General features: G+C 56.3%; 1 protein-coding gene across 1 annotated transcript; it reads right to left on the bottom strand.

Annotated features, from left to right (window-relative positions):
- Positions 1-1718: 1718 nt before the first annotated feature.
- Positions 1719-6926, bottom strand: ENPP7 (ectonucleotide pyrophosphatase/phosphodiesterase 7). Its single transcript, XM_075169289.1, has 5 exons — positions 6686-6926; positions 4649-4794; positions 3159-3779; positions 2338-2551; positions 1719-1807 (listed from the first exon to the last, which is right to left on the bottom strand). Exons 1-5 carry the CDS (start codon positions 6924-6926, stop codon positions 1719-1721), a joined length of 1311 nt encoding a protein of 436 aa, XP_075025390.1.
- Between the last annotated feature and the right edge of the window lie 17856 nt (positions 6927-24782).

The raw sequence follows: 24782 nt of genomic DNA, 5'->3' as shown, positions 1-24782 counted from the left end.
TTGGCTTCATACAAGGTGTGTCAAGGCTGTCCTCTGTGTGCTAGAGCCCAGCACTATTTACAGGAGGCTCCTGGCGCACTCAGAACTTAGATATGTTTTTAATTGCTTTAGATGCTCAACATGTATTAACTGTCCCTGGTCCAAATCGAGTTGTTCTGCATCGAGCAGATGGAGAGGTTGGGGTAACACAGACACGGGGTGACCTTGTCAAGGTCAGACTGTACATCGGCGCCAGCTTCCACAGTGGTCCATCTCGTTGTGCACCCCAAAGGTTGGGAGAGGCATCTCCCCCTTGGGACTCAGTCATTCTGCAGGAGCGTGGATCAGTAATTTGGGGAGGTTTTGGGAACTCTGTACAGTTCTCTGAGGCTGGGACTGGTTGTCTTCATGAGATATGTCCTTCCTCATCTCGCCGCACATTGCTGGTAGAGCTGCCTGGAACTCGGAGGCTGCCAAGACAGGAAAGCACAGCCCTTACTTATTTCACATATATGCAGGCTGTGGATATCGGCTGGGGGTGCACTGTGCTGGAAGTGCCAGGAATTTAGATTGAGAATTACTTGTCCTGATGGGTCTCCAGGCACATATGCACAGTGAAGGCAAGCAACAAACTTATGTCCTTATTTCTCTTGCAGCCACACACAGGCACACACAGAGCCACAAGCAAGGAAGCATTCATCCCTCCTTCGTGACGCTCACGCAACTGCCGTCCTGCCCAGACCCAGCCGCACACAGAGGCCGGGGAGCAGAGGGACGGTTAGGCAGTAGCAGGCAGGAGGCTGGAGAGATGTCCAGCCCTTCTTTCTTGCCCAGCAAAGCCCTGGGTGGTGTCAACGGTGACCCGGGCAGTGAAAATCCAGAGTCCCTCTGCTTGAGGTGCAAAGGGTCTGCTGTGCCCTGTGGGGAGCGGCTGGTGGGCAACACGCAGCACGGGGTTTCACAGATGGACAAAACCAGAGAGACCAAGAACAGACAGGGCACGTGCCTGCCTGGACAAGAGCACTTCAGGGGGTATTCTAGGTATCCTTAGAGTTGGTTACTGTCCTGGTTTCGACTGGAATAGAGTTAATTTTCTTCCTAGTAGCTGGTATAGTGCTGTGTTTCGGATTTAGGATGAGAATAATGTTGATAACACACTGATGTTTTAGTTATTGCTGAGCATGCTTACCTAGTCAAGGACTTTTCAGCTTCTCATGCTCTACCGACTGAGAAGGCTGGGGGTGCACAAGAAGCTGGGGGGGCACAGCTGACAGCTGACCCCAACTGGCCAAAGGGATGTTCCATACCATATGACGTCATGCTCACCATATAAACTAGGGGAGAGCTGGCCAGGGGTTCTACTGCTCAGGGGCAAGCTGGGCATCGGTCGGTTGGTGGTGAGCAATTGTTTTTCATTTGCATCACTTGTCTTTCTTGGGTTTTATTTCTCTGTCTTTTTGTTATTTTCCTTTTCATTACTACTACTACTACTACTACTACTACTACTACTATAATAATAATATTATATTATAATTCAATAATAATAATAATAATAATAATAATAATAATAATAATAATAATAATTCAATTATTAAACTGTTCTTGTCTCAACCCATAAGTGTTCTCAGTTTCACTCTCCCGATTCTCTCCCCCATCCCACAGCGGGGAGGGAGCGAGCGGCTGTGTGGGGCTCAGCGGCCGGCTGGGGTCAAACCAGGACAGTTACCTGTGGTCGGGGGTCAGTAGATTCCTCTCCAGCATCCCAGAACAAGAGCCAGGCCCAGCACCACCGGCAGCTTCTTGGCAGGAGGAAGAGGAGCGCTTGAAGCTGCAATGCGAGAGGCGGGGTTCGGGGTTAGGCGCCCGGCCCCGCCCGGGTGAGCAGCAGCCTCGGCCCCCCGGCAGGCCGCGACAGCGGGGAGCCGCAGCCGCCCACTCGGCCCGCCCCGGATGGTGCTTTGCCGGCCTCGGCACTCGGTGCCTCCCCCGCTGCCCCCGCCGAGGGCCGTACGGGGCCCTGCGCGGGCGACGGGGACACTTGTGCACCTTTACGGTGAAACGCTCCCGGCGGCCGGGGCCGGGGCTGCAAGCTGCGCGCGGGGGGCACAGCGGACTCCTGCACGCGGCGGTGGGGCCGGGGCCCGGTGCCCGCCGGTGCCCCGGAGCCGCCGGGCGGTGGCGGGAGCGGGAGGGGCGGCGGGCGCTGCCGCCAGGTGTCGCTGTTCCCGCGGGAATCCCGGCGGCGCGCGCCGGGTGCCCGGTGCCCGCGGGTGGGTTTGGCACGTAAACCTGTGAGGTTTATGGCACCGGCAGCGTGGTGCAGCAACCCACCCATGGCACCGTCCCCCGCTTGCCCACGCAGCATGGGCTTCATGGCCTCCAGGGAGCCGTCGTGGGGCTCGGGGGTGATGCCCAGCAGCTCGCAGAGGAGCGCGTAGACGTTGACGCTTTCGAAGGGCTCGACCACCAGCCCCTGCTTGAAGGCCGGTCCCACGGCGCGGAAGATGGTTTTCATGTTCATGGCCTCGTTGTCAAAACCGTGTTCCCCTTTGTTGAACTGGACCTTGTATCTCTGAAAGGGAGAGAGGATTTGAGTGCCCAAACCCTTCTCCCCCCGAAGCACGGCCTCTGGGAGGTGGCAGGCACCAAAGCGTCTGCGCTGCTGGATGCCTCCACCTCTCCTGCATGTGGCTCTCGCATGCTGTGTCCTGCAGCCACAGGGTTTACCAGTCTGTTTGGTTTCTTTGAATTTTTGAAGTTGATCTAATAATGTTAAACTTTGCAGAAGCTGGGGGGTGCTGCCTAGACACAGCTCTCAAGCAATTACATCTTGCAAGTTCCCTCCCTAAATGTCAGTGCATCCAAATTTTGTGGCACTGAGGAGCTTCACAATGGGAAGCTGCCTGCAGCCTTGACTTTGGGCCTTCCCTTAATGCCAGGCTAGGAGAGGATCCTGCAACTGATACTCTGTGTTCACGCAAGTCCTGCTCCAAGACTTCTGGACCTTTTGTTTTCTGAGAAGGTCTTTACACAAAGAGCTGAAATTTCCATCTGTTCATGGGGAGACCAATCAACATGAAGGTGTAAGGCTGGGTAGGTACTGGGGTGCTATGAGAAGGACAGGAGGAGAGAGGTAGATCCCCAAAAGACCCTAAGATGTGTCTGGGCATACATCTTACCCCGTGGATCACGTATCCTGGATCACTGTACAACAGGAGTGGGGTGATCCGGGAATGGTTGGCATAGTGGAATCTCTTTGGAAAGTCTGCTTTCTTGTACACGTGTAGGTTTGGGTGGGCATTTTTCAGGACTGAATACACATGCTCTAATTTTCCTTCCTTTGGCACCAGTAGTCCATTTGGTCCGTAATCTAGGAGTTCAAACTGGATGTCTTTGAACGTGAAGTTCTCTACTGTCTTGATGAGAATCTCGTTAGTCTTTATGACAGTCTCCATGCCGTGGTCAGACGTGATGATGAGGTTGAGCTTTGATTCCAGGCCACTTTCCCGGATACGCTGCCTCAAGTAACCGATGGTTCTGTCCACCTGCTTGACCATGTTTTTCCTCTGCGTGGATTCAGGGCCAAACTTGTGTCCTGCTGAGTCCGGCTCACCAAAGTAGAGGGCAATGAAGTCGAGGTTGTTCACCGTGAACCATTCCATGACGGTATCAATGTTCTCTCTCCAGTTGGTTTCATTGCTGTAGTTGAACAAGAGGGGCTCCACTAACTTCATATTCACTTCTTCCCCTTGATATTTTGCTTTTCCTCCAGGGAAATAGATAGAGCCTGTCTTTAAACCCTGTTAATGGAGACATTGCATAAACTCACCTGAACTCACTCTGCAGCATCTCTCCACCTGTCAGTGCAACCACCTACTAATGCGGTTAGTTCATTCAGCCCCCTAATGTCTACCTCTGCCTCTAATGAGGTTTTCTTGCTCATTGCCAATTAAAAGTGATTAATTGAAAGCACTGCCCTTCCCAGAACTCCTGCACGTTGGTTTTCTCACTGCATTAGTAACACTAGTTATAACTTTGGAAACAGTGACCCATTTGTACTTTGCATGGACCCTCCGGCTCTTGACCATCAAGACACTAAGGTGTGTTTTACTCCGATCATATAAGCACTCACCCTGAAGTCAACAGGGCCAATCTGGCAGGTAAATACAGGCAAAGGTACGTGCCTTGGGTCAGGTCTCAGGTCCTGTCTCAAAGCCAGATTCAAAGCCTACTGGGATCTAGGAAGGCCTGGCTGCAGTCCCCAGTGAAGAGGGGACCAGCCGCTGCCGCTGCCGCCCCACGGTCCTGGGTGAGGCTGCGGAAATGAGGATTGTGCCTTGGCATGTATGAAACCCCTGGGCTCGTGATGCTCCCTGAGGAACCGGCTGAGGTTTCTTTAAACAGGAAAAGGATAACCTGTTTTATTAATGTCTTAATAAAGCTGAAATGCATCCTTTTTTTTTGCTATTTTTAATAGAATGATCATAATTATTCCTGCCAGTGTCGGGGGATTTCATTTTTTTGCTGGTCTAATTAGCCTGTCGTTTGCAGTGAGGATGTTAGCTCATGGCCACTAGAGATCGTGGCTTGCCTGTAGCTTTTACTACATGATTGCAGGCAGGATCCGTCTGTGCGGGGTCTGTGCATGAGAGGAGGCTGCCGCACTTGCCTGTCTCTGAGCGGTGATCCAGATGGGCAGGCTGCCGTTGTCCCACCAGCTGTCCACGCCTTGCGTGCTGTGGTAGGGCAGCTTCTCACCCGTGCTGGTGTTGAACCACATGTTGTGAATCACCCCGTGGTTCTCCAGGTATCTCCCTGTCAGGAGAGACGGAGGAGGCGGGGGTGAGCCAGGCTGCGGCTGGAGGGGGGGTCTCGCCCCTGCACTGGGCAACGGGCCGGCTCTGGGTCAGTGAGGAGCTTCTGCCTCTCGTACCCCGTCCCAGCCCTCCCTTAGCCTCTGCTTTGCCTCCTTCCTCCCCCTGCCTCCTACAAAGTGGGGTTCCCAGGGCAGGGAATGAGATGCTGGGGGGATGCCTGCTCCTCACGCGGAGGGGTTGATCCCAGGCGGGTCTCACCCGGACCCCGAGCCGGGGCACCCTCGCCCCTGGAGGTGCCGCTGCTGCCTGCCAGTGCTCCGGCCCTTCTCGGGGCAGGCGGGGTTCACCATTATCCTGCATTTAACTAATTGCTTTGGTGATTCGCCTTCTCTGTTGTTCACAACTGGTGAGGTCAGCATGCAGCAGAAATTCCCATTAGAAATGAAAGACTTGCACTTTGTACTATTACATGTCATGCTATTTTTATTATTCTGGTCCTGAAGACTGCACAGTTACTTCTGCGCGATATCCCCATCCTCCCTTGTATTGACAATGCCTCCCTGCCTTTTCTCATCAGCAGATTTCATTAGCATGTTCCACTCTTTTATGCCAAGGTTATTAATGAAAATCTTAAATAAGATTGGCTCCAAAATCGATTCTTCAGGAATTCCCCTGTTGCCCTCCCTCCAGCTTGACAACCTCCTCTCAGCATCACCTGCCGTCCTCTTCCCTGCAGCCCGTTACTTCCCCACGTTAGAGATTTTGTACTAACCGTCTTCTCCATCTTAACTAATGATTTCTTGTGTGGCACTGTATCAAATACATTACTGAAGTCCAGAAAGATTAAATTTAGTGCATCTCCCTTGTCTAAAAAATCATTTATCTCATCAAAGGAGGCTATCGAGTTGGTCTGGTGCTATTTACCTTTGATAAACACAGGTTCAGTTCTATCCCTTTCTGCAGCTATTGCCTTGTCTCTCGCTGACTGGGGAATCTGGATTAGGAGAATATTGTATGGAATATTATTGTGTGTTTGTGCCTTTGTAATTATATTTGTGTGTTTGCAATGTTGTAGCATGTGTTGTACTCAAATATGTACACAGATTAGAGGCTATGGATATTCGGTACCTATATAATATAAATAACGTAGGTATGCTAATAAAAACAAAGGGAGGACACTGCAGTGAGAGACTGATTTGTGCCAGAGCTTAGCAGTAGTGACTAAGTTAAATGAAGCCTTACGCTGCATGAACTGTACTTTTATCTTTGTTTTGTGACTCTGGTAGGTAGGGAAGTGTAAGTAAACTTTAACTACAGGCTATCCTGTAACAAAAGAGAGGGAAATGGCTCAAGACACAGACAAAAAGGGTGCCTGGCCGCTGCGAGAGTGAACCAGGAGAAGACCCCAGACTCCGCGAACAGGGTCGGGTGAGCAGAAGTGCCATCCTGAGATCAGGCGACCTGTAGAGACTATAAATCCAGTAACAACCGACATGCACCCAGCTCGAGCTGCAGATCGCATGCATTAGGAATAAATATGTACAAAAGAGTTGATCTGATCTGTTATTAAAGCGGAACTTAGGGATGAGCCCTGCTGAGGTGGCCTCCGCCTAATTCCTACCATAGTCTAGGTGGCGGCTGCATAATTCCTGTGACATCTGGTGCTATTTACCTTTGATAAATACAGGTTCAGTTCTATCCCTTTCTGCAACTATTGCCTTGTCTCTTGCTGCATTTCCAAAATACAGCTGTTCTAAAGCTTTGCATGCTGCTGAGGCTGGATGGCTGCTTGACTTAGTTTCCTTCGCTGATGCATAAGCCTTAACTTTGCCCTTCCCCAGCTTGCACCCTGCGCTGCTCCATCTGGCTCGGGGCCGGCGGGGACTCACCGGTCAGCAGCGTGAAGTGGCACGGGCTGGTGATGGTGATAAAGGCAGGAGTCATGTACCGCGCCTTCACCCCCTCCGCAGCCATAGCGTCGAGGTTGGGGGTGTCCACGTCCTGGTCGTAGTTCCACCGAAAGCCATCAAAGGACACCAGGAGGACCTTGCTGCGGTTGGGTACCTGCTGCACGGGGATACATCTTGCTAAAGAGAGGGCAGCAAATACAAACCCCAGGGAAGGGAACATCTTTATGCCCTTGAACTGGAATAGCCCAGACATCCAGAGAGCTCATATTAATACATGCGGGATGGGACTAAGTTCAGTTTTTATCTAATCGTGCAGTTGCTGATCAGGTGGATGGCTTCAGCCAGCACTTCATATCAGAGTGATCCTCTCTGTTTTTTGTCTAACTCAAGTAGATTAGCTTAGATTTCCTTCTGGGTCATACGCCATATCTGCCTCCTCCATCAGTGGCGTCGGGTGCTATTTTAGTACTCACGAATGGAATTGCTTGTGTGGCAGGAGGCTGCCTTCTGCAGGCAGCCCGTGCAAAACCTGCCTCCCACCACCCCGTGCCCCAGCTGCCGTCCTTCACCCCTTGCTGGCTCCCTGCAGCCCGGTGCCGTGTCCTTTCCACACTCCTGGCTTTTGGTGCCCTGCTCTGTGGTCAGCAGTTCGGCTTCAAAAGGCAACTCACCCCCCTCCCAGGGCCGCTCATCTGCCTTGAGGGGGGTGCTCAGAGGCTCAGAAAGGAACCTGGATTTACCCAAGGTCCTTGAGTGTGGCTTTGTGGAGCTACATCCTGGGGAAGGATCACTAGCTATGTGCTTTCCTGGATCCTGGCCATGCCAGCAATGCCCAGAGATGCTCCAGAGGGTGAGCCTGGCTCTGAAGCCCCCATGTCCCATCAGCCCAGCTCCTGCTGCTCAGGCGCTGCTGCTCACCGTGGGTGACCCTCATCCGCTCATGCGCTGCTGAGCTTTGCTGTATCAGTGTCCCATTTTATCAATATCTGCTGGTTTTATGACTTCTCTGGGGTTTAATCATTGCTGACAACTCATTTCTCAGCAAAACTGAGTTTAAGAGTTTTGTAGACTTATGTAACAGAGGTTGACTTTGTTCCCCAGGGTCTGAACTCTCAACCTTTGTGTCTTCGCTGATCTCCCTCTGCTCAGATTCCAGATTTATTCCTTGGTGCTTTGCTTCCTAATTGCCCAGCCATCCCCCTCCCTCGCCGAGCAGAGCCGTCTCCACTGGTTTCCCCAGCCCCGTCTGGGGTCATTCCTTGGCATTTCTCCCCCAGGGGTGAGCTGGGCAGATGACTCTCACACGCCTGCCATGGTTGATCCTTCCCGGCCCATGACAGTCTCTTTGTAGACCTGAGCATCCCTGAGTATTCCCGTCTGGACCGATTCCTTGGGGTGCATCAATGTCTTGGTCGCCTCTTCCCTTGTGCTTGTGTTTCCCAGGTGTGACATGGGATAATCATGCAAGGACATTGCAAGAGGTTCGAGCGATCCCACCAGGGACCTCATGGCCAACACAAGCCAGGGGCGCAGCCTTGGGCGCTTCGTGTGCGGACGGGAAACAAGCCCAAGCTGCAGTGGGATGGAGCCCGCGCTGAGCCCCGAGGCAACCCCTCCTGCTGCTATCGGAGGGCATGGGGGGTGTTGGTCTGACAGCAGCCCAAGGCAAATCCCTCTGCAAGGAGCAGGGGTCACAGCCCGCTGGGGAGGAGGCGTGCACTCTGCTGGGAGCCAGGGTTCTTTGCTGGGTGCTGCGAAGCCGGAGGCTGCTGGTGTGACCGGCGCGTCTGCGCACCCTGGGTTTGGCCAGGCTGCAGCAGAGTGGCCGTTCTGCTGGGCTCCTGTCTGTCCATGCCAGTAGCTGCCGTGTGTCCGGAGAGCGGAGAGCACCAGGAGAGGAGCTGCTGGCTGGGCAACCCGCTCTGCCAGCCCCGGCACTGCAGTTCTCTCAAGGAACTATTTTGTTATCAGCATTTGCTGCCCTGCATGAGATATTGTCCTTTCAGCAAGGGCAGAGGGGCCTGCCAGGCACTGCGGGTTTAAAGGGCTCGTATGATAAAGATGCTATCGCTTACCAAGCTCAGGGAAAGTCCTAAATATTCAGCGTGTTGTTCTGAGATGGGTCAATAAGTCTCCATGCCATTGCTAACAGCGCAGGGGAAGGTCCTGATAAGTTATCGTGTTCATTGGCTCTGCTGGGAGGGAAGAGGCTAGAGAGAAGGAAACACTGCTCTAATCTCGGAGGAGTATTTAATAACAGGAGTGTCTCAAGGCACTTTTTGATATTCAGTATCTGAGGAGCATGAGGCACAGATAAAGAAGATCACCTTTGGCCACCCTGGCTGGGGACACTGTCAATCTCCAGTTAAAAAGGCTGATGCATTTGATCTTGCACCAACAGCACCCCAGGTGCTTATCCTACGAGCAGATGTGTCCGAAGGGCTGTGGCTGCTCTGGGGCCACCGTGTCCCTGCTCAGCACCCTCCAGATCACGGGCCCCTTGCTGACGGCACTGATCCTGCATCCTTGGAAGCACTCATAAGAACATGCAGTAAGCTGTGCTCTGATGGTGCAAGTTGTTAGTCCCAACGCCTAATTGGGGAAGATGGTCCCTGCAAAGGCGTGTTGGGGCCGAGACTGTCCTTCCCACACTTGTGTACTGAGTAACTCAGTGAAGACAGATGAAGGGGCTAGAAAATAGAAATCACAAGCACAGGGAAGTCATCTGCCAGTGGAACAGCCCTGTTTGTTTGAAACACGGCACTCGGGCTCCCAGCCTGTTACCAGCCTTTGCAAAAAGTGATGTGCTGAACACCCCTTGGGCAAAACCGCAGCTTTTCTGCAGCGTGTGAACACACTCGGGCGGCACTGGGCAGCTGCCGGGGGTCTGTGCTGGGGGAGCAGTTTGGTCAGGCAGGCAGAGGCTGGGCAGTTTTCCTTTTTTATTTTTTATTTTTAAATGGAAAATCAAATCGCAAATTTCTCAGAGGTGCCACTTGAATTTCAGTCAGGAATGCCACACTTTGTCCCACACGAGCGGTCACTTGGCTCCGCAGGGATCCATTGCCGGCATGGCCTGAGCTGCTCCCTGGTGATGGGACTAACGAGCTGGGCGATGCCTGGGCAGGGCCCCACAGGTGAGACTGCCTGGCTGGAGGGAGGGGGCTTGGGGGCACTTTATAAAAGCCCTCCATGCCCCTAAGAGCCCTTTGGTGCTGCTCTGCCTGAGTGCAGAGGGAGGAAGCGCTGGGAAGTGGAAGGATGGCAGAGACCCGGGTCTGAGCCACCCCAGGAGAGGTAGGATGCGGGTGGGGTCTCTGGGTGGGCTGGTGGCTGCTTCCCCCAGAGAAAGGCTGAGCTGCAGCCTTCTCCGCTCCCCAGGGAGAGTCCCCCAGGTGCTTGCTGGGGTGTTGGAGGGCAGGATCGCTGCAGGCTGGAAACGGTGCACTTGGACACTAAGGTAGAGAATGAATTGATGGAAAGCAAGTAGGTGTTTTTCTTTTGCTCGCCTCGCTGTCCTGCCTGGAGTAGCTCTGTTCTGTGGATCAGTTGCACTGTCCCAATGGTTAAGGCATTGCATATGCAGCCCATCGGGAAGAGGGCAAAGGAAGGGAAAAGGGGAGAGAGAAGGTAGCCGGGAGGGTGAGGAGGGAATTGAACAAAGCAGCTGGAGATGCCCTGGTTTGCTCTTTACACTAAGTCTGCCTCCTTCATCAGTTTGGTGTAGCTCAGACAAGGGGTAAATGTCTGCAATGCTCCTCTTGGCTTCTAGCGCATGATTGCCTGAGTACCAGGGGCCTAGGTGAGCTCATTAGCACCAGTGAAATATCTAATGCCAGGACCTTGTGGTTAAAGTCATAATGCTGCCCTGGTGAGCAAAACCAGGAGGAGCTCTGCAGCTGAGTGGGTCTGGAGTGACTGCGAGTAGAGGTACGTGGCGCTACTGAGTGTTGGATGGAGCTGCGGAGTCTGTGGAAGCTGCTGGGGACTGGATGCACCTAGGACAGTTGGGTGGAGTTGATGGGTGTGGAGCAGGCCCTGTTCCCCTCCCTGTAGGATGTAGCTGGGTAGCTGAGGGCAGCTCTTGGAGAGGAGGCTGTTCCCAGGGAGAGCAAACTCTGGCTTTTGCTCACACCCACTGCCATCCAGGGAGAGCCACTGCTGTCTGTGGGTGTTCAAGCTGCCTTACCCCAGGCATGGTCAAGGAACTGGGATACAGGTGAAGAAAGTGCTGATAATGGCCTCAAAGTCAGGAGCAGAGCAGCAGTGATGGTGTGTTGCATGAATCAAAAGCCAGGAGAGCAGCCCCGGACTTGGCCTGAGCCCTGAGGCAGATGGAGGGAGGAAGGTGCTCCAGCCAAGCAGCTCATAAAGGCTGGAAAAGAGGCAAGGAGGTTGGAAAAGAGGCTTTGCTTGCTGCAGGGGAGGTCCTCAAGCAGAGCCTGGATGCCTGTACAGGTCTTACCCCTGTGAAACTGCTCCCTTGGGGCTGCGGGGAGCCGGCATGGGAGCTGTGGTCTGCGGTGTCACCGCAGGGCTGACCGCGGAGCTGGACCCATTTGCCAGCAGGCTGAAAGAGCGTGGTGGTGGCTGCGGGGATCCCCCAAATCGCAGTGTTCCCCGAGCCTGTGCAGCCACAGGCTGGGCAGGCCCCGGCTTCAGCCGCAGGGCCGTGGCACTCCGCGTTGCACACTGCCGTGCGGCCGGAGCGCTGCCCGGGGCGGGCACGGAGAGCCTGCGGGGGGCTGTTCCCGGGACCCCCGCGGAGGGACCCCGGCTCCCCCCAGCAGCGCGGCCGTGCGCCGGGCCCGGCCGCCAGGTGGCGCTGTTGAGCCGCGGGCGGGGGCGCGGGGGTCCGGGGCGGGGGGCGTCCCCGGGAGGCTGCGGGGCAGCAGCGGCGGGCCCTGCGCCAGCCCCGGGGGGCACTCGCCGGGGGTCCCCTCGGGGCGGTGGGAGAGGAGGTGGGGATCCCCCCCGTAACGTCGCTCGCCGCCCGGGTGTTTGCCTGGTTTTCTGTTATCGGCCGGGATGGGCAATGTGCCACCTGCCCCTTCTCGGGGATGCTGTGCTCGCTGCCCGGCCGCGCTGGGTCCTGAGCAACGTGGGGGGGGAGGGAGACGTGAAGAGGGGGCTGAGCTGGTCCCATTTACCCATGGTCAGCGCTTGAGTCTGAGATGGGGCAGGTGGCACAGCACCATGACCCCCCCAGCCCATGCCTGGGTCACAGGGCAGCTGTCCCTGTTGGGCTGCAGGGTCTGGGGAGGGGGACAGTGGCAGGAGCGTGTCTTCCACAGCCCACGGTGACACAATCCAGTGATGTGTAGGGATGGAGCACGTGTCCTGTGCTCCAGGAGGGCCAGGAGCAGCCTCCTGGGATCAGGGTTATGATTTCAGTCTCAGTGGGAGAAGGGAGCCCATCTCCTGGGAGGGACCTCAGGGGACAGCCGCTTTTCGCCTCTTCACAGGCACATATAGAAACTCTGCATTAAGCACAGCCCCAGGCTCTAATGCTCTTGAGACATCACTAGCTATATGCCTGGTCCCTGAAGACTCCCCTGCATGGAAATCAGTGCTGCTTCTCTCTGCGGGCTTGGCTCGGATCAGCCTCTGGCCATCAGGTTTCATCAAGTGTGGGAAGGGGAGTAGCAGGGGATCAGGACTGAGGGCGACAGCCTTGGAGGAAACGTGAAGGGAGCACGGAGCTGGAGTTCAGTGCTGGGGTTGGGCTGGCTCGAGGAGCTGGGTGTTTGATGGAGCCCAGGGCAGGAGCGTGGCACGGTCTCGGCGCCAGGGCTGAGTCAGCTGCAGTGCTGTCAGGGAGACCTGGAGGTTGTGCCACTCGCTGCCTGGGGCTGTCTGCCTTCCCGAGCGCTAAATTTGCTCATGGGTTGAAAATCAAGACTCTTTCCCAGGGAAGCCCCGTGTGTGGTGACTCAGCCGAGCGCCACCACCACCTGGACGGGCTCTAAGTGCGCTGGGTCAAGGGGGGCACTAGGGCATCTCTCAAGGTCGGGGCCTGGGAAGCCCTGACTTAGCAGCAGACTGGGCTGGTGCAACACCTTCTTGGGAGGGTGACCTCTTCGCCATCTAGCTTGCACTTCTTGGGGGGCAATCCAGCACAGTGCTCAAGATGAGGAGAGGGGCAAAGGGACAAGAGCAGTGAGGAAAACCGCTCTGAAGCTGGCCCTTCTCCGAGGAGGCAGCTCTGTCAGCCAGGCCGTGTGGGTGTGAGTGAGGTTTTGCATGTCTCTTCTGCTCTGGGTGAGCTTCCCTGAATGCCCATAGGCCCCCGCACCCTCCTGGGCTGGGCCCCGCAGCAAGGACCAATATTTGAAGTTCACTGCAGCCTTTGGTCCACAGGAGAAAGGCCCTGGCTGTTGCTCTCCACAGCCAAGTGATGTCCCTGGCTGATGATGAGGGGCTCTAGTCCCTTCTCTTCCCTGCCAGCCGTGGTCCCATTCCCTCTCACACCCTTACCGCTGTTGCTGGATACTCATGTCTGGTCCAGAGCCCATGGTGCTTCTCGGGGCTCAGCACTAGGCTTTTCAGCAGGCCACGGCCTGGGCTCCTCTTTCTGCTCCCTGTTGGGGGTCTGAGCCTGAGGAGCAGAGCAGGGTCAGCCCTGTCTTGTGGCTGCAGCCCGGCTCTGCTCTCCACCTGGGACCCTTCCTCTGCTGCTTGGTTAAACCTGGTATTGACCGCTCCATCAGAGCCCGGGGCTCTTTCTCAGCTTTCTTAGCTAATGGCTGTGTCTGCCTCCCATTGATCCTCAGCTGTAGAGCTCATTGATTAAGTACCTTTCTTATTACACTTAATGGTATTTTACTCCTTTACTTGTGCCAGATGCTCACCCTGTGCTTCTGCCTGCCAGGGGGAGAATTCCTCTGGTCAGAGAAACGTTCCTCCCCTGTGCTGGCCCTGCTCTCCTCCCCTCGGTCACCAGCGCTGCCCTCTCCCTCTGCCTGACTGGCCTTCCTTCCCCAGCTTTCCCTGCCTGGCCCTTCCTCCTGGGCCAGGGCAATCCCCCTGCCTTCCAGCTCTTTGCCCCTTGGTCCTGCTCCCATGCCCTCTGATTTTTCTCCCAAGCAAGGCAACAAGGCAGTCATGGTTCCCAATGCTTCAAGAGGGTTGTGAGCCTCCTGAGACAACCTGTCCTGTACCCTGCCCCTGCACAGCTCCTACTGCATCTTGCTAATGCTGCCACTGAGCTGCCAGGGACCTTGCACTAAACTCCTCTCTAACCTGGTGGTACCTCCCTCCCTGCTGCTCACTGCAGCATCCCTCCAGCTTGCCAGAGCCCACCACATGCAGGGCTGCCCTGCCTCGCTGGGGTGGTCGTGTTGCCTCGCTGGGGTGGTCGTGTTGCCTCGCTGGGGTGGTCGTGTTGCCTCGCTGGGGTGGTCGTGTTGCCTCGCTGGGGTGGTCGTGTTGCCTCGCTGGGGTGGTCGTGTTGCCTCGCTGGGGTGGTCGTGTTGCCTCGCTGGGGTGGTCGTGTTGCCTCGCTGGGGTATCTTGGCTGTGTGGGGTGCAGCTCTTACAAGGAGTGTTCTGGATGTGTCTTACAGACTGCACACGGTCTCTTGAGAGCCAGGAGGGCTCCTGCCTGCTGCTTGGTCAGGGGGATGCAGATCCCTCTCCATTGCTGCCTGGGGCCAGTACCAAGCGAAGGGGAGGAGATGGGTCAGCACCTCAGCAGGTGTCACCCACTTGGGGCAGAGCCATCTCCCTGTAAGTTTAGCTCTAACTTTTCTACAGCAAAAGGGCATTGTCAATCCAGCAATGGGAATAGCCCAGCCCTGCTGTGCTGCCTCTGCCAGCGGTCATGCAGTCAGGGTGAGAGGCACCAGCCAGGGCACGGTGTTTTCCTTTGCCTCGCCCCCACAAACACCTTCACACTCAGCACGCACTGTATGTTGCCTCGCTCTTTGCCTCACCTCCTTTCAACTCTTGCATGCATCTTTCAAAAGCCATAACATTATTGGGCATAAAATATTTACTTAACCGAGCTTTTTGCAAATATTCCCCTCCATTATTTTTCCTCCTTTTGGGAGCAGACACTGCTTCTCCTGTGCTCTCAAATGGCTTCTCTTAAATAATACAACAAGAACATATGAACACCCAGTAGCCTTTTTCTTTCTCTTGAAATACCCATAAATATAATGGTGTCACCAATCCATTACAGCTGCACCAGGACCATGGCTCAGGAACACCCAGGAGCACAAGGCCAGCCTGCGTAATCACCTTGCTGCTGGAAGAGGGACAGACAGGGAAGGTGCTTAGGGAGGGAGCATAAATACGTGAGAAGATCTGACATGATGCAGAGTATTAATGTTAATTAAGAAATGTTCTTTTCAGAAGGGACATCTGAAGCTTAGCAGAGGGAGTGCAGGACTGAGCATTCCCAGTCTGGTCCCAGCTAGAATGCCGGGCCAACTGCTCGGAACAAAATTCCCTACAGCCGGTAAATGGCTGGTCCCTGGGAGGCCAGCCCGAAGTACGGGGATGCTGAGGGGCGCTTCCCACCGCAGGCAGCAGGACGGGCAGTCCTCAACAGCTCTTAAAGAACAGGATAAAGTATTTTAGGAGCTTGAGAAAGCCAGGGAGGGCAGGTGTTTTTCTCAGAAGTAGATGTGTGTGTCGGATGGTGAGCACGTTCTCCCCGCGTGTGAAGGCATCCAGCTGCACGTCCACAGCTTTCCCTGCCGTGGACTGGTACTTAGGTAATGGGTGGCTTTTCCCACAGAGGGTGCCGTGGGAGGACCCGTGGCAGGAGCCTGGCTGTGGGCCGTGCCGTGCCCCGTCTGGAGCTGTAGCTCCCACGTGTGGGGTGTGCCGCACCCAGCGTGGGGCTCCTCGGGCGTGGGGTGCGCTGTGCCCAGGCGTGGGGGCGGTCTGGCTCCCTGGGCATGGCGCCTGCCAGGCCTCACCGTGGGGGTCCAACTCCTGGCTGTGGGGTGCGCCGTGCCCGGATGGGGGGGTCTGGCTCCCGGCTGTGGGACGGGCGGGGCGTGGGGCGCGCCCTGCCCGCCCGTGGGTCCGGCGCTGTCCGCGGTGCTGACGGCGGCGGCGCCCGGGGCCGCTGCGCGCTCCCGCCGTTACCCGCTGTCGGTTCGCCCGGTTCTATCGACGTGCCCAGAGGCGTAATCCGCCCGTAATCCCCCCTTCGAAGGAGGGGAGGGCGCGGGGGGGCAGGCGGCGTGGCCTCCCCCCGGCCCCTGGCAGATCTTTGCAGTTCGGGCCAAACGTTCATGGGATGCTTGGACTTTTTCTTCTCTCTGGTAAGGTGTAAAGTCATCTCAGAGGGAGGGAAAACTGCAAATGGCAGGAAAAAGCCACATAGGGAACACCACTGCAGTAAGGAAAAAAAAAAATATTAAAGGACCCTGTTCCCTTATACTTGTGTCATCATTGTCCTCGTGATCTGAGCCTCCGGGATCTCGCTGCCTATAAAGAAACAAGTAGTTAAATAAACTGCTTTGGGAGGAGGGCATGGGGATGTACCTGAAATTGTGTCCCCCACCCAGAAGAGCTGGGCTAGGGAGCTGTAAATTTAATATCCTATCTGCCTGCACCCATCTCACTTGCTGGCCTTTATCAGTAATAGTTGGGATAGTTTAAATCTAAAGCTGATCGGGCAGGGTTGTGGGAGAATCTCACAGTGTGAGTGGCTGGGTGGCAAAATGGCAGATGAATGTTGCTGAGTCCAAGTAATACAGATGAGAATACATCCTTAACTACAAAAACACGAAGCTGGTCTTTAATTTAATATTTCCTACTCAGGAAAAGAGACCTTGCAGTCGCTGGGGTAGTTCTGTGAAAATGTCATCTCAGTGCCCAGTGTCAGTCAAATAAAGCAAATTGCTTGTTGGTAGTTATTAGGAAAGAGACTGAAAACAAAACAGGCAGCAGCATTATGCCAAGGTACAATACGCTGTGTCACAGTGCAAATGCTGCGTGCGGTTTTGGTTGCCCAATCACAAAAAGGAGGTAGTTGAACTAGAAAGGTAAAGAAAAGGATGACAAGGCTGATCAAAGGCACAGAACAGCTTCTGGGTGAGAAGAGATTAATAAATTAGGACTCTCTTGGTTAGAAGAGAGACAATAGAGGTGATATAGCATAGAGTTCTATAAATTCAGGAGTGGTATAAAAGTGAGTAATAGGAAATGGATATTCACTATTTCTTATAAATAGGTGGCATCAAATGAAACAATTGGGCAACAGGTTTAAAACATAAATGAAGAAAAGGGTTTTCTTTTTTTTTCATGCAATGCTTAATTACACTGTGGAACTCAGCTCTGCAGGGTGGTTCAGGGACCCACAGCTCCTGGTTCAGAAAGCAATTAGACAAGTTCAGGGAAGATGGATGCATTAGCAGCTATAAGTGTGATGCAAATGCACCGCCCGGCACCAGGAGTGCGCTGCTGTTGACGGCCAGGTACAGCGGCCGAGAGAAGAGCTGCCTGGCAGGTGGCTGCAGCTCGTGGCATGTCGGAACCTGCAGGCAGGTCCTGTGAGCCTGGTTCCGCGCCTTGCTCTGCTCCCCACCCAGCTGGGACCCCCTTCACCTGCTGCCAGCCTGGCCTCCCCTTCCTCTCCCCGAGTGGGAGGGTTGGACACGTGGGCTGGGTATGGCCCCCCAGGCAGTGGGGAGGAGCTGGGGAGCAGAGGCAGAGCCTGAAGCGGCTCTGACCTGCGGTGTGTAGCAGGGCCAGGCTACGGGCAGCTCAGTGCACGCAGCCGTTGCTGCTCTATCCCTCCCTCTTCTGCAGTAACCTGCTGGGACCGTCCCTGGCCCTGCCCAGAGCTTAGCTGGCCATGGCATCAGCTAGCCCCGGCTTGGGACGTGCCTTTGTGTCACCGAGGACCATTTAAGTCTTTCCCTGTTACAGCCAAGCGAACAGACCTTTCCCTGTAATGCCGGCAAATCCCTGTTCCTGAGGAGCCGTTAATTGATTTCCCTTTTCGTTGTGGCTCCCCTGCCCGTGGCTGTGCTGACACCCGCCTGCCCGTGCTCTCCCTGCCCGCGCTCCCTGTCAGTGCCTGCGACAGGCAGGTCCTGAAATTATTGATAAACGCTCATTGGGGCTGGAGCCTGGTAAATTGCCAGCAACCCCAGCGGATTTCTCTCTTGCCAGCATCATTTTTCTTGATGACAGCATGTTCCGAAGTTTGTCGGAGAGGGGGCAGGGCCTCCTGGTAACTTTTTTTCGGTTTTATGCATCGGTTGTTTTAAAAGATCCCTGCATAAACAGAGAGGAGAGGCTCGGGAGCTAGTGCCTGCAGTTAGCTCTGCCCTCCAGCCTGTCCCCAAAGAGCACTGGGCTGGGCTGGATTCTCCACTGAGCTCTGCCCAGCCTGCGTCCCCCCTCACGGGCCAGCCCCGCTCTGCTGTCCCCCTCAGTGCCTCTGCAGGCTCAGGCTTCTTGATCCCGACATGCCGGATCCCTGTTTCTTCCTCCGAACCCTCTGCTCCCGCAGGCTGTTACCCTGTGTCATGGCATGCACGCGGGCAAGGTCTGAGCAGGGAGAGGAGCCAGCGTGGGCACAGCCGCTGGAGCAGGACATCCCTCTTCCGAGCCAGGACAGTCCTCATCACCGAGGAGCCCTGCTGTCGGAAGGGCTGGCTCTGGCTGGCAGCCTGCCCTCCCTAGAGGGCAAAAATCAACTCGAGCATCTCCCATGGCCAGTCCCTACCAGACCAGCGTAATTTTGCCTGGGCGGTGCTCCGTGCCCAGCTTACGCAGCACATACAAATGTGTGCGGTGCGTTGGGTCTCTAGCTGTTGATCTTTCTGGAGCTTGGAGCATTTTTCTCTCTGCTAGGTCTGCTAATTAGTGGGAGGTTGTGGATCAGGAACAGAGGGAAATGTCCTTCTGTGGTTCTGGCACTAGAAATAATTGAGCCATTTTTCACCTATGGCCAATCTAATTCTGTCCACATCTTGATTTTTCTCTTAATAGCTTGGGGATACTGTTGGCAGCCACGGGATTCGCAGCCATGTCCAAGCTTTTCAGTAATCGCCTGGATTTCGTGCTCTCTTGCTAACTGAGTGCTGGTGGTTTCTTAGTTTTTGCTCAAGCTCCTCCAGGGATGGGGAAGGAGCTCATTTTAGCCAAGCTGCATTCGCCTTTGAACTGGTATTCCTCCGTCCCTCTCCTAGGGCAGCAGAGCCCGATGGTGCATGCAGCACGGCTCCTCTGCAGCCGGCAGCCACACGTCCCCGGAGCCATTGCCCAGGTCTTGTTCCCGTCCCTTTCCTGCCCTGCCCCGACCGCAGGCAGTGTTCCTGCCTCTGTTTGTCTGGGCAGGGGCTCCTGTCACCCCAGACTCCCCCGCACCCTCCTCTCTGTGCACGGAGCAAGTCCTGCAGTGGGAGATGACGGGCAGCGGCTGCTCGGGCTACCATGGAGTTGGCAGCAGCCCCGGTCTGTGCTCCCGGGGTCAGTCCCGCTGCCTCCCCGGGTGGGCAGCCCCACGCTGGGGCTGTGTGGGCAGGGTCTGCGGGAAGCGGGGCTCCCCCTGGCTGGCTCGGGGTGCGGGGCCAGCAGAGACCTACGCACGGGGCATCGCCGCTGGCTCGGGGCGGCTTCGCAGGAGGGGCTGGTCTTGCTCTGTGCTTAACGAGCGCGTTCCTGCACACCCTGGTGCTCCCAAACCAGCAAACACCCCATTACAGTTGTCATGGAAATTAGAAAGTGTGTCTGCTGAGTTTCCTCAGCACAGGGCTCCGTGTTCCCAGTGGTTCGTACATCAGAGAGCCTCTCGCCGTGCTGATGCTGGAGCAGCTCTCGTGAGGTGGCCGGGGCTCTGTGGGCAGCGGCTGCTGCCCCCCGCACGCTGGTGCTGGGGTCGGTGCCGCGGTTTGACGTGTTGGCCACCGGCCAGCCTGGGCAAGTGGAGATGTTCACGGCGAACTGAAAGATGTGATTTATCAATGCCGGTCCCCCGAGGCTCGGGGCCTGTCAGGCACCAAACAATCCCATACATCACGGGGGGGTGCTGCTGCCTCTTTTTTTGTTGTTGTTGTTTTTTGGGCCATTTTATTTTTCTGTGAGTGCCGGAGCGCTGCGAGGCGAACGGTGGGGCAGGAGAGGGGCAGCAGCGTGGGAGTCAGCCCTGGGCACGGGAGGGCTTGGGCTGGTGACCTGCGGGGGTTGATGGATGCAACTCGCCTTTTCATGCATTATAGAAATCTCTCCTCTCCGCCCGCGCATTTGGAGGTGGGGAGGCTGTGACGTGTGTGTGAGAAGGTCTCCAGCCTCTGCACAAATGAAGGGGCTCAGACGTCTTCCCCAGCTTCACCCTGTCCTCCACATTTGTCCCTCTGTCTGTACACGTGTGCATGCATCTGTGTGCAGATTTGATTGTTTTCTTCTTTATAACATTTTCTTTTTCCAATGTTTATGGGCCATGGGATTGGAAGTGAAGCATCTACTTAATTGCTGTCAGGCAAGGAAACGGGTTATAAAGTTGCCAAGGGAAAAATAGATCACTCTGGGGTAAATGCAGGGGAGCGGGGCTGATGTAAAGAGGAGGAGGAGAAAGGCTGGGGACGGGAGGAGATGGAGGGGGAGAAAGAACAGGAAGGGATTGGCAGACAGCGAAGGGAGCTGGCTCAGGAAGGGACGTGGGGGCTCTCCCTGCCTCCGAGCTGAAATGGCACCTTCTATGCCGGATACCTTTGCTGGCACTGAGGGGTGAAATGCTTCCCAGGAGGGAAGGGTTTGTGCTGGGAACACCCCGGGGCTGGGGCAGCTCCTCCCCACGATGCTCTCTTTTGCCTTAAACACCACGGTTCTACTAATGTGGGGTTTCCAGACGTGTCCTGACACTGCTGAGCGTGCGAGTGCCTGCGCTGGGGTGGCAGGAGTGAGGACGGCCGAGTGCGAGGCCATGCAGGGGTGTGCTGGGGCACGAGTCGACCTGCCCGCCCTCCCTCGGGGGCTCTGCCTGTGTCCCCCAAGACGGTGGCGTTCGCCTCCCTCGTGCTGCGAGCGGGGCTGCCGGAGCACTTTGCAGAGGGAAAACCGGGAGAAGGGAGCCCTCCCCATCCTCCCCATCCTCCCCATCCTCCCCATCCTCCCCATCCTCCCCATCCTCCCCATCCTCCCCATCCTCCCCATCCTCCCCATCCTCCCCATCCTCCCCATCCTCCCCATCCTCCCCATCCTCCCCATCCTCCCCATCCTCCCCATCCTCCCCATCCTCCCCATCCTCCCCATCCTCCCCATCCTCCCCATCCTCCCCATCCTCCCCATCCCAGTTCCAGGCTCTTAGCTTGCAACCCTCCTCATCTGCATGGCTTTCTTTTTTCCTTCATTATCTCCCCCAGTCTAACCCTCCACCATGTCATCTTCATTGCACGGCTCCTCCCTCTCCCCGTTTGCCATGTTACTGCAGCAAGGACTCACTTTCCCATCTTTTAGTCTCAGTGCCATACATAAAAGCACTCTGATGGCCATGGCGTGATAGCAAAGACAGAACTTAATTTCACAGCATTTTCATATAATACTCCATAAAACTGAACAAATTTGCTGGAGTCCAAATCTATCTCATTATGCAGAGTCATTGAAAGGGAGGCTTTTACATTCTGGGACTCGGTGCTCAGCTAGGGGATGGTACAGAAGAAGAGAAAAATAATTAATTAGGTGCTGCTCTGGATCTTTGATCCTGCATTGCAAGGCACATTAAATAAAATGCCTCGCTCATGAATAAATGCTGCATGGAGCCCTGTTTTTCTGACCCCACTCAGAAAATTTTCAGTGAGGCTGAGGTATGTGTGGGGAGATCCCTGGCCTGAGCCTGTGCCCAGGAGCGGGGCAGGGAGGAGGAGATGGAGCGGGGCAGGACGTCTCCCTGGGGCAGGAGCAGTAGGCTGCAGTGACAACCCCACTGGCGTGGTTACGAAAAGCAAATGCCCTGGCAGGGTGCTGGGGATCAGGATGGGATGAAGGAGCACCCAGCTTTCCCGGAGCTCTGCTGCGGTCCCCTGCTATCCCCATTGCTCCCAGAGACCCTGCCCGGCACGTCCAGGGTCTTGGCCCTGCCCTGTCGGGAAAGGCTTCGAGGCGAGGAGCCGTGCCTGCAGCGGTCTGGGGACGGTGCGGTGTGTCAGGGTCCCTACAGCCATCCCCGTCCTCCTCCTCCCATCCCTTACGTTTAAGTCTATCCTCTGCAGTCCGTCTCTCAATGTTTGTACGTGAGCTTGAGATTCACGTGGGGTTTGTATTTTTTGAGCAATGCAATTTGTGAGATGTAAGGATCAAGGATCCAGCCAGGCCGAGCGGGTGGGCTCGGGGTGCAGCAGGCGAAGGGGTCCCGGGAGCTGTGCTCCGAGCCCTTGGCTGAGTTGGGAAGGAGCCCTCGCACGCTTTGCCTGGCAGCCAGGGCTGTCTCTGCCCTGCCTGTCACTTGGCCGGAACAGATGATTAGACCAGGCAGTGCTAACCAGGGCAGGGGAGCGGGAAGCCTCAAGGAAGCCTTAGAGCTTGGCTTTATTCACTGGCATCCCCCCATGTCCTGGTATGGGAACGAGTCCTGGCCGGGGCTCCCGAGCCTGGATGATGGGCAGTGCTGCTGCCCCGGGGCAGGGCGGCCGGTGTCCTCGGGGGCAGCCGCGGTGCCAGGCAGGTGGATTAAAAATGCACCAGCAAGGCAATCCTGCAGAGGAGAGAGCTCGCTTCACCTCGCGCTGTTAATTAATCTCCGAGCCAATGAGGATGCTCTCATCTGGTCTTTACTTAATCCATAAGCCAGAAATCCTCAAATTATGTCATTTGTTCAATACAGATGAAATTAATTACTCTGGGAAATAGGCAACAAGTTGCATTTCTTATGCCCCTTATCGCATAATCAAATCTACAAAGTGCTTTCCGTGCAGCCGCAGTGGCAGCAGTGGGATTGCCTGCAGCAGGCATGAAATGCTGAGCAGCATCCGCTATAAATCTGGCACGGTGCTGGCTCTCCCAGGAAGCCGATGGCCGAGCGAGGCCGGGGAGTCTCTGCAGGAGTGCCAGCGGTGCAGCAGCGAGGGCAGGGCAGCCGCCGTTCTTCCCGAGCAGAGCCGCCGAGGAGCCTCCACCAAGGGCTTCCCCACCCGCCTCGGCCCCGCCGCTCCCTCCCGCGCCTGCCGCCAGCCTCCCTCTTATTTATTACCTCTTCTGGGTCACAGATACAGATGCAGGGCTTCCTGGAGGAGCCGGAGGGACGGGTCCCCCCCGCAGCCTCCCCAGAGCCTGGCCCCTTCCCCTGGGGCTCTGCCCCTGCAGGATGCGTCCCTCCGCCTGCTGACTTTGAGGAAGCGAGGGGAAGGTCCTCATCAGGATGGATCAGAAGAGCTGGGTACAGAATAATAGCGATTTACTCTTTATTGGAGTTATCGCGGGGATGTGAGAGGCAAAGGCTATGGCAGCGGCTGCGGCAGCGCGCCAGGGGTGGGAGCGTGGTGCTGGCCCCATGCGTGCCAGCTGTGCAGCGTGGGGGCCTCTGCTCTGCGGGGGGGGCGTGTTATGGAGGGGTGGGCAGGTCAGGCATTGCCTTTCTGCCAGGGGAGCGGTGTTATCACACAGATAAGCGAGGGCCGTATCCCCACGCCCAGCCCGGTGTGCTGCCTTCCCCCCGCGGCGCAGGGGCTTGCCTGCGCGGCACCCGGGCAGGGGCTGCCTTTGCCTTTGGTGGTTCCCCCCTTCTGCTGCTGCTCCTGCGCTTCGCTCTGGGCTCAGATGGTGCCTTTTCAATCTCCTGTGTGACAAACCTGGACAGACCATGAAGTGCTCCGGCGAGCCACGGAAGCCGTCGTCCGTTTGCCCTCTTGCCCATCACCCGCTGCCCACCTGCATTCCCATGGTGGCACCAGCAGAGAAACGCCCCGGTGCTGCGAATGCCCCGACGGGGAGCAGCCCTGGCACGGCAGGAACCTGTGCCCGTGCCAGCCGTCACCCGCTCCCTGACACCTCCGAATTCCCCTCCCGAGAGAGGGCTGCAGCCTGGAAATGAGCCCACCCTCCCCTGCTTGTCCTGAGCGTTTCTCCCCTGCACTGGGAAAAGCGCCGGAGGTTTTTTGCTGGAGCCTGTTGTGGGGGAGCCCGTGTGCTCCAGCACAGCTAGAGATCTTGTAGAGAGCACTAAAGACGATTCCCAAAGGCAGAAGAGCAAAATTTGCAGCCCAAGTGTGCTCCCTCCTCCCACCGCTCAGCTGCAGAACGCCGCTCTGGCACGTGAACTGCCGATGGGCTCCGAGCGCCAGCAGAGCACGTCCCCAGAAACGCTTTGATTGCAGCCTCTGGCCAGGAGCAGGCTCTCGCGCAGGACGAGCCCCCGGGCTGGGCTGCCCGCACCAAGCGATGCTTCGCCCCCTTTTTCTGGCCGGCTGGGGGTCCCCAGCCCCTTCCTGGTGGGCTGGGTTTGGGGGGTCAGTTTTCTGGAGGGAAAGCTTTACTGTAAGCGGGTAGGGCAGGTACCAGCGTACACACGACTAACACGTTAAGAGCTGTTGTAACAAAAAATCTATACTAGTTGTTTGCTAAAATGGCTGTAATGGATTGAAAAATATTACAAGCTGATCAAGGCAGCTATTCCAAGGCATGTTAGGGCCCTTAGCCCAGCTCTTCAGCTCGCCTGGGTCACCAGACACAGCGAAATCTATTCGGAGAAGATAGAAATGTAATTTCTCTCTGCCCTGGCAATTTAAATAAATTAACTATTAGATTAGCTGCACTTAAAACAAAACAAGAAATCAATCCCACCAGCCCCAGCTGCTATTAAACTATGTTTTGCACCACTAAACCTGTAATTGCCAGAGGTCCTTACGAAAGGAGAGCCGCCCGGCTGCGAGTGCTGCTGGTGGGCGCGGGCTGTGCTCCCCGAGCGGGAGGAAGGGGGGGGCAGCGGCCGGGGAGGACGGCCCGGCTGCCTGCCCCGAGCTCTTCTGCCCCTGCCACGGCAGCGGAGCCCGAGGTGATTCACGGGCGAGCTCCCTCGAGTGCCTGGGCTCCCGCGGGCAGCCCGGACCCAGCCTGGGAGAGGTGCCGAGGTCGGGGCCGGCTGCTGGGCTCTCCCCTGCGCGTCCCTGGGGAT

Source organism: Calonectris borealis, chromosome 20, assembly GCF_964195595.1.
Source record: "Calonectris borealis chromosome 20, bCalBor7.hap1.2, whole genome shotgun sequence".
Lineage (NCBI taxonomy): Eukaryota > Metazoa > Chordata > Aves > Procellariiformes > Procellariidae > Calonectris > Calonectris borealis.
This window is presented reverse-complemented; position numbering and strand designations above follow the sequence as displayed.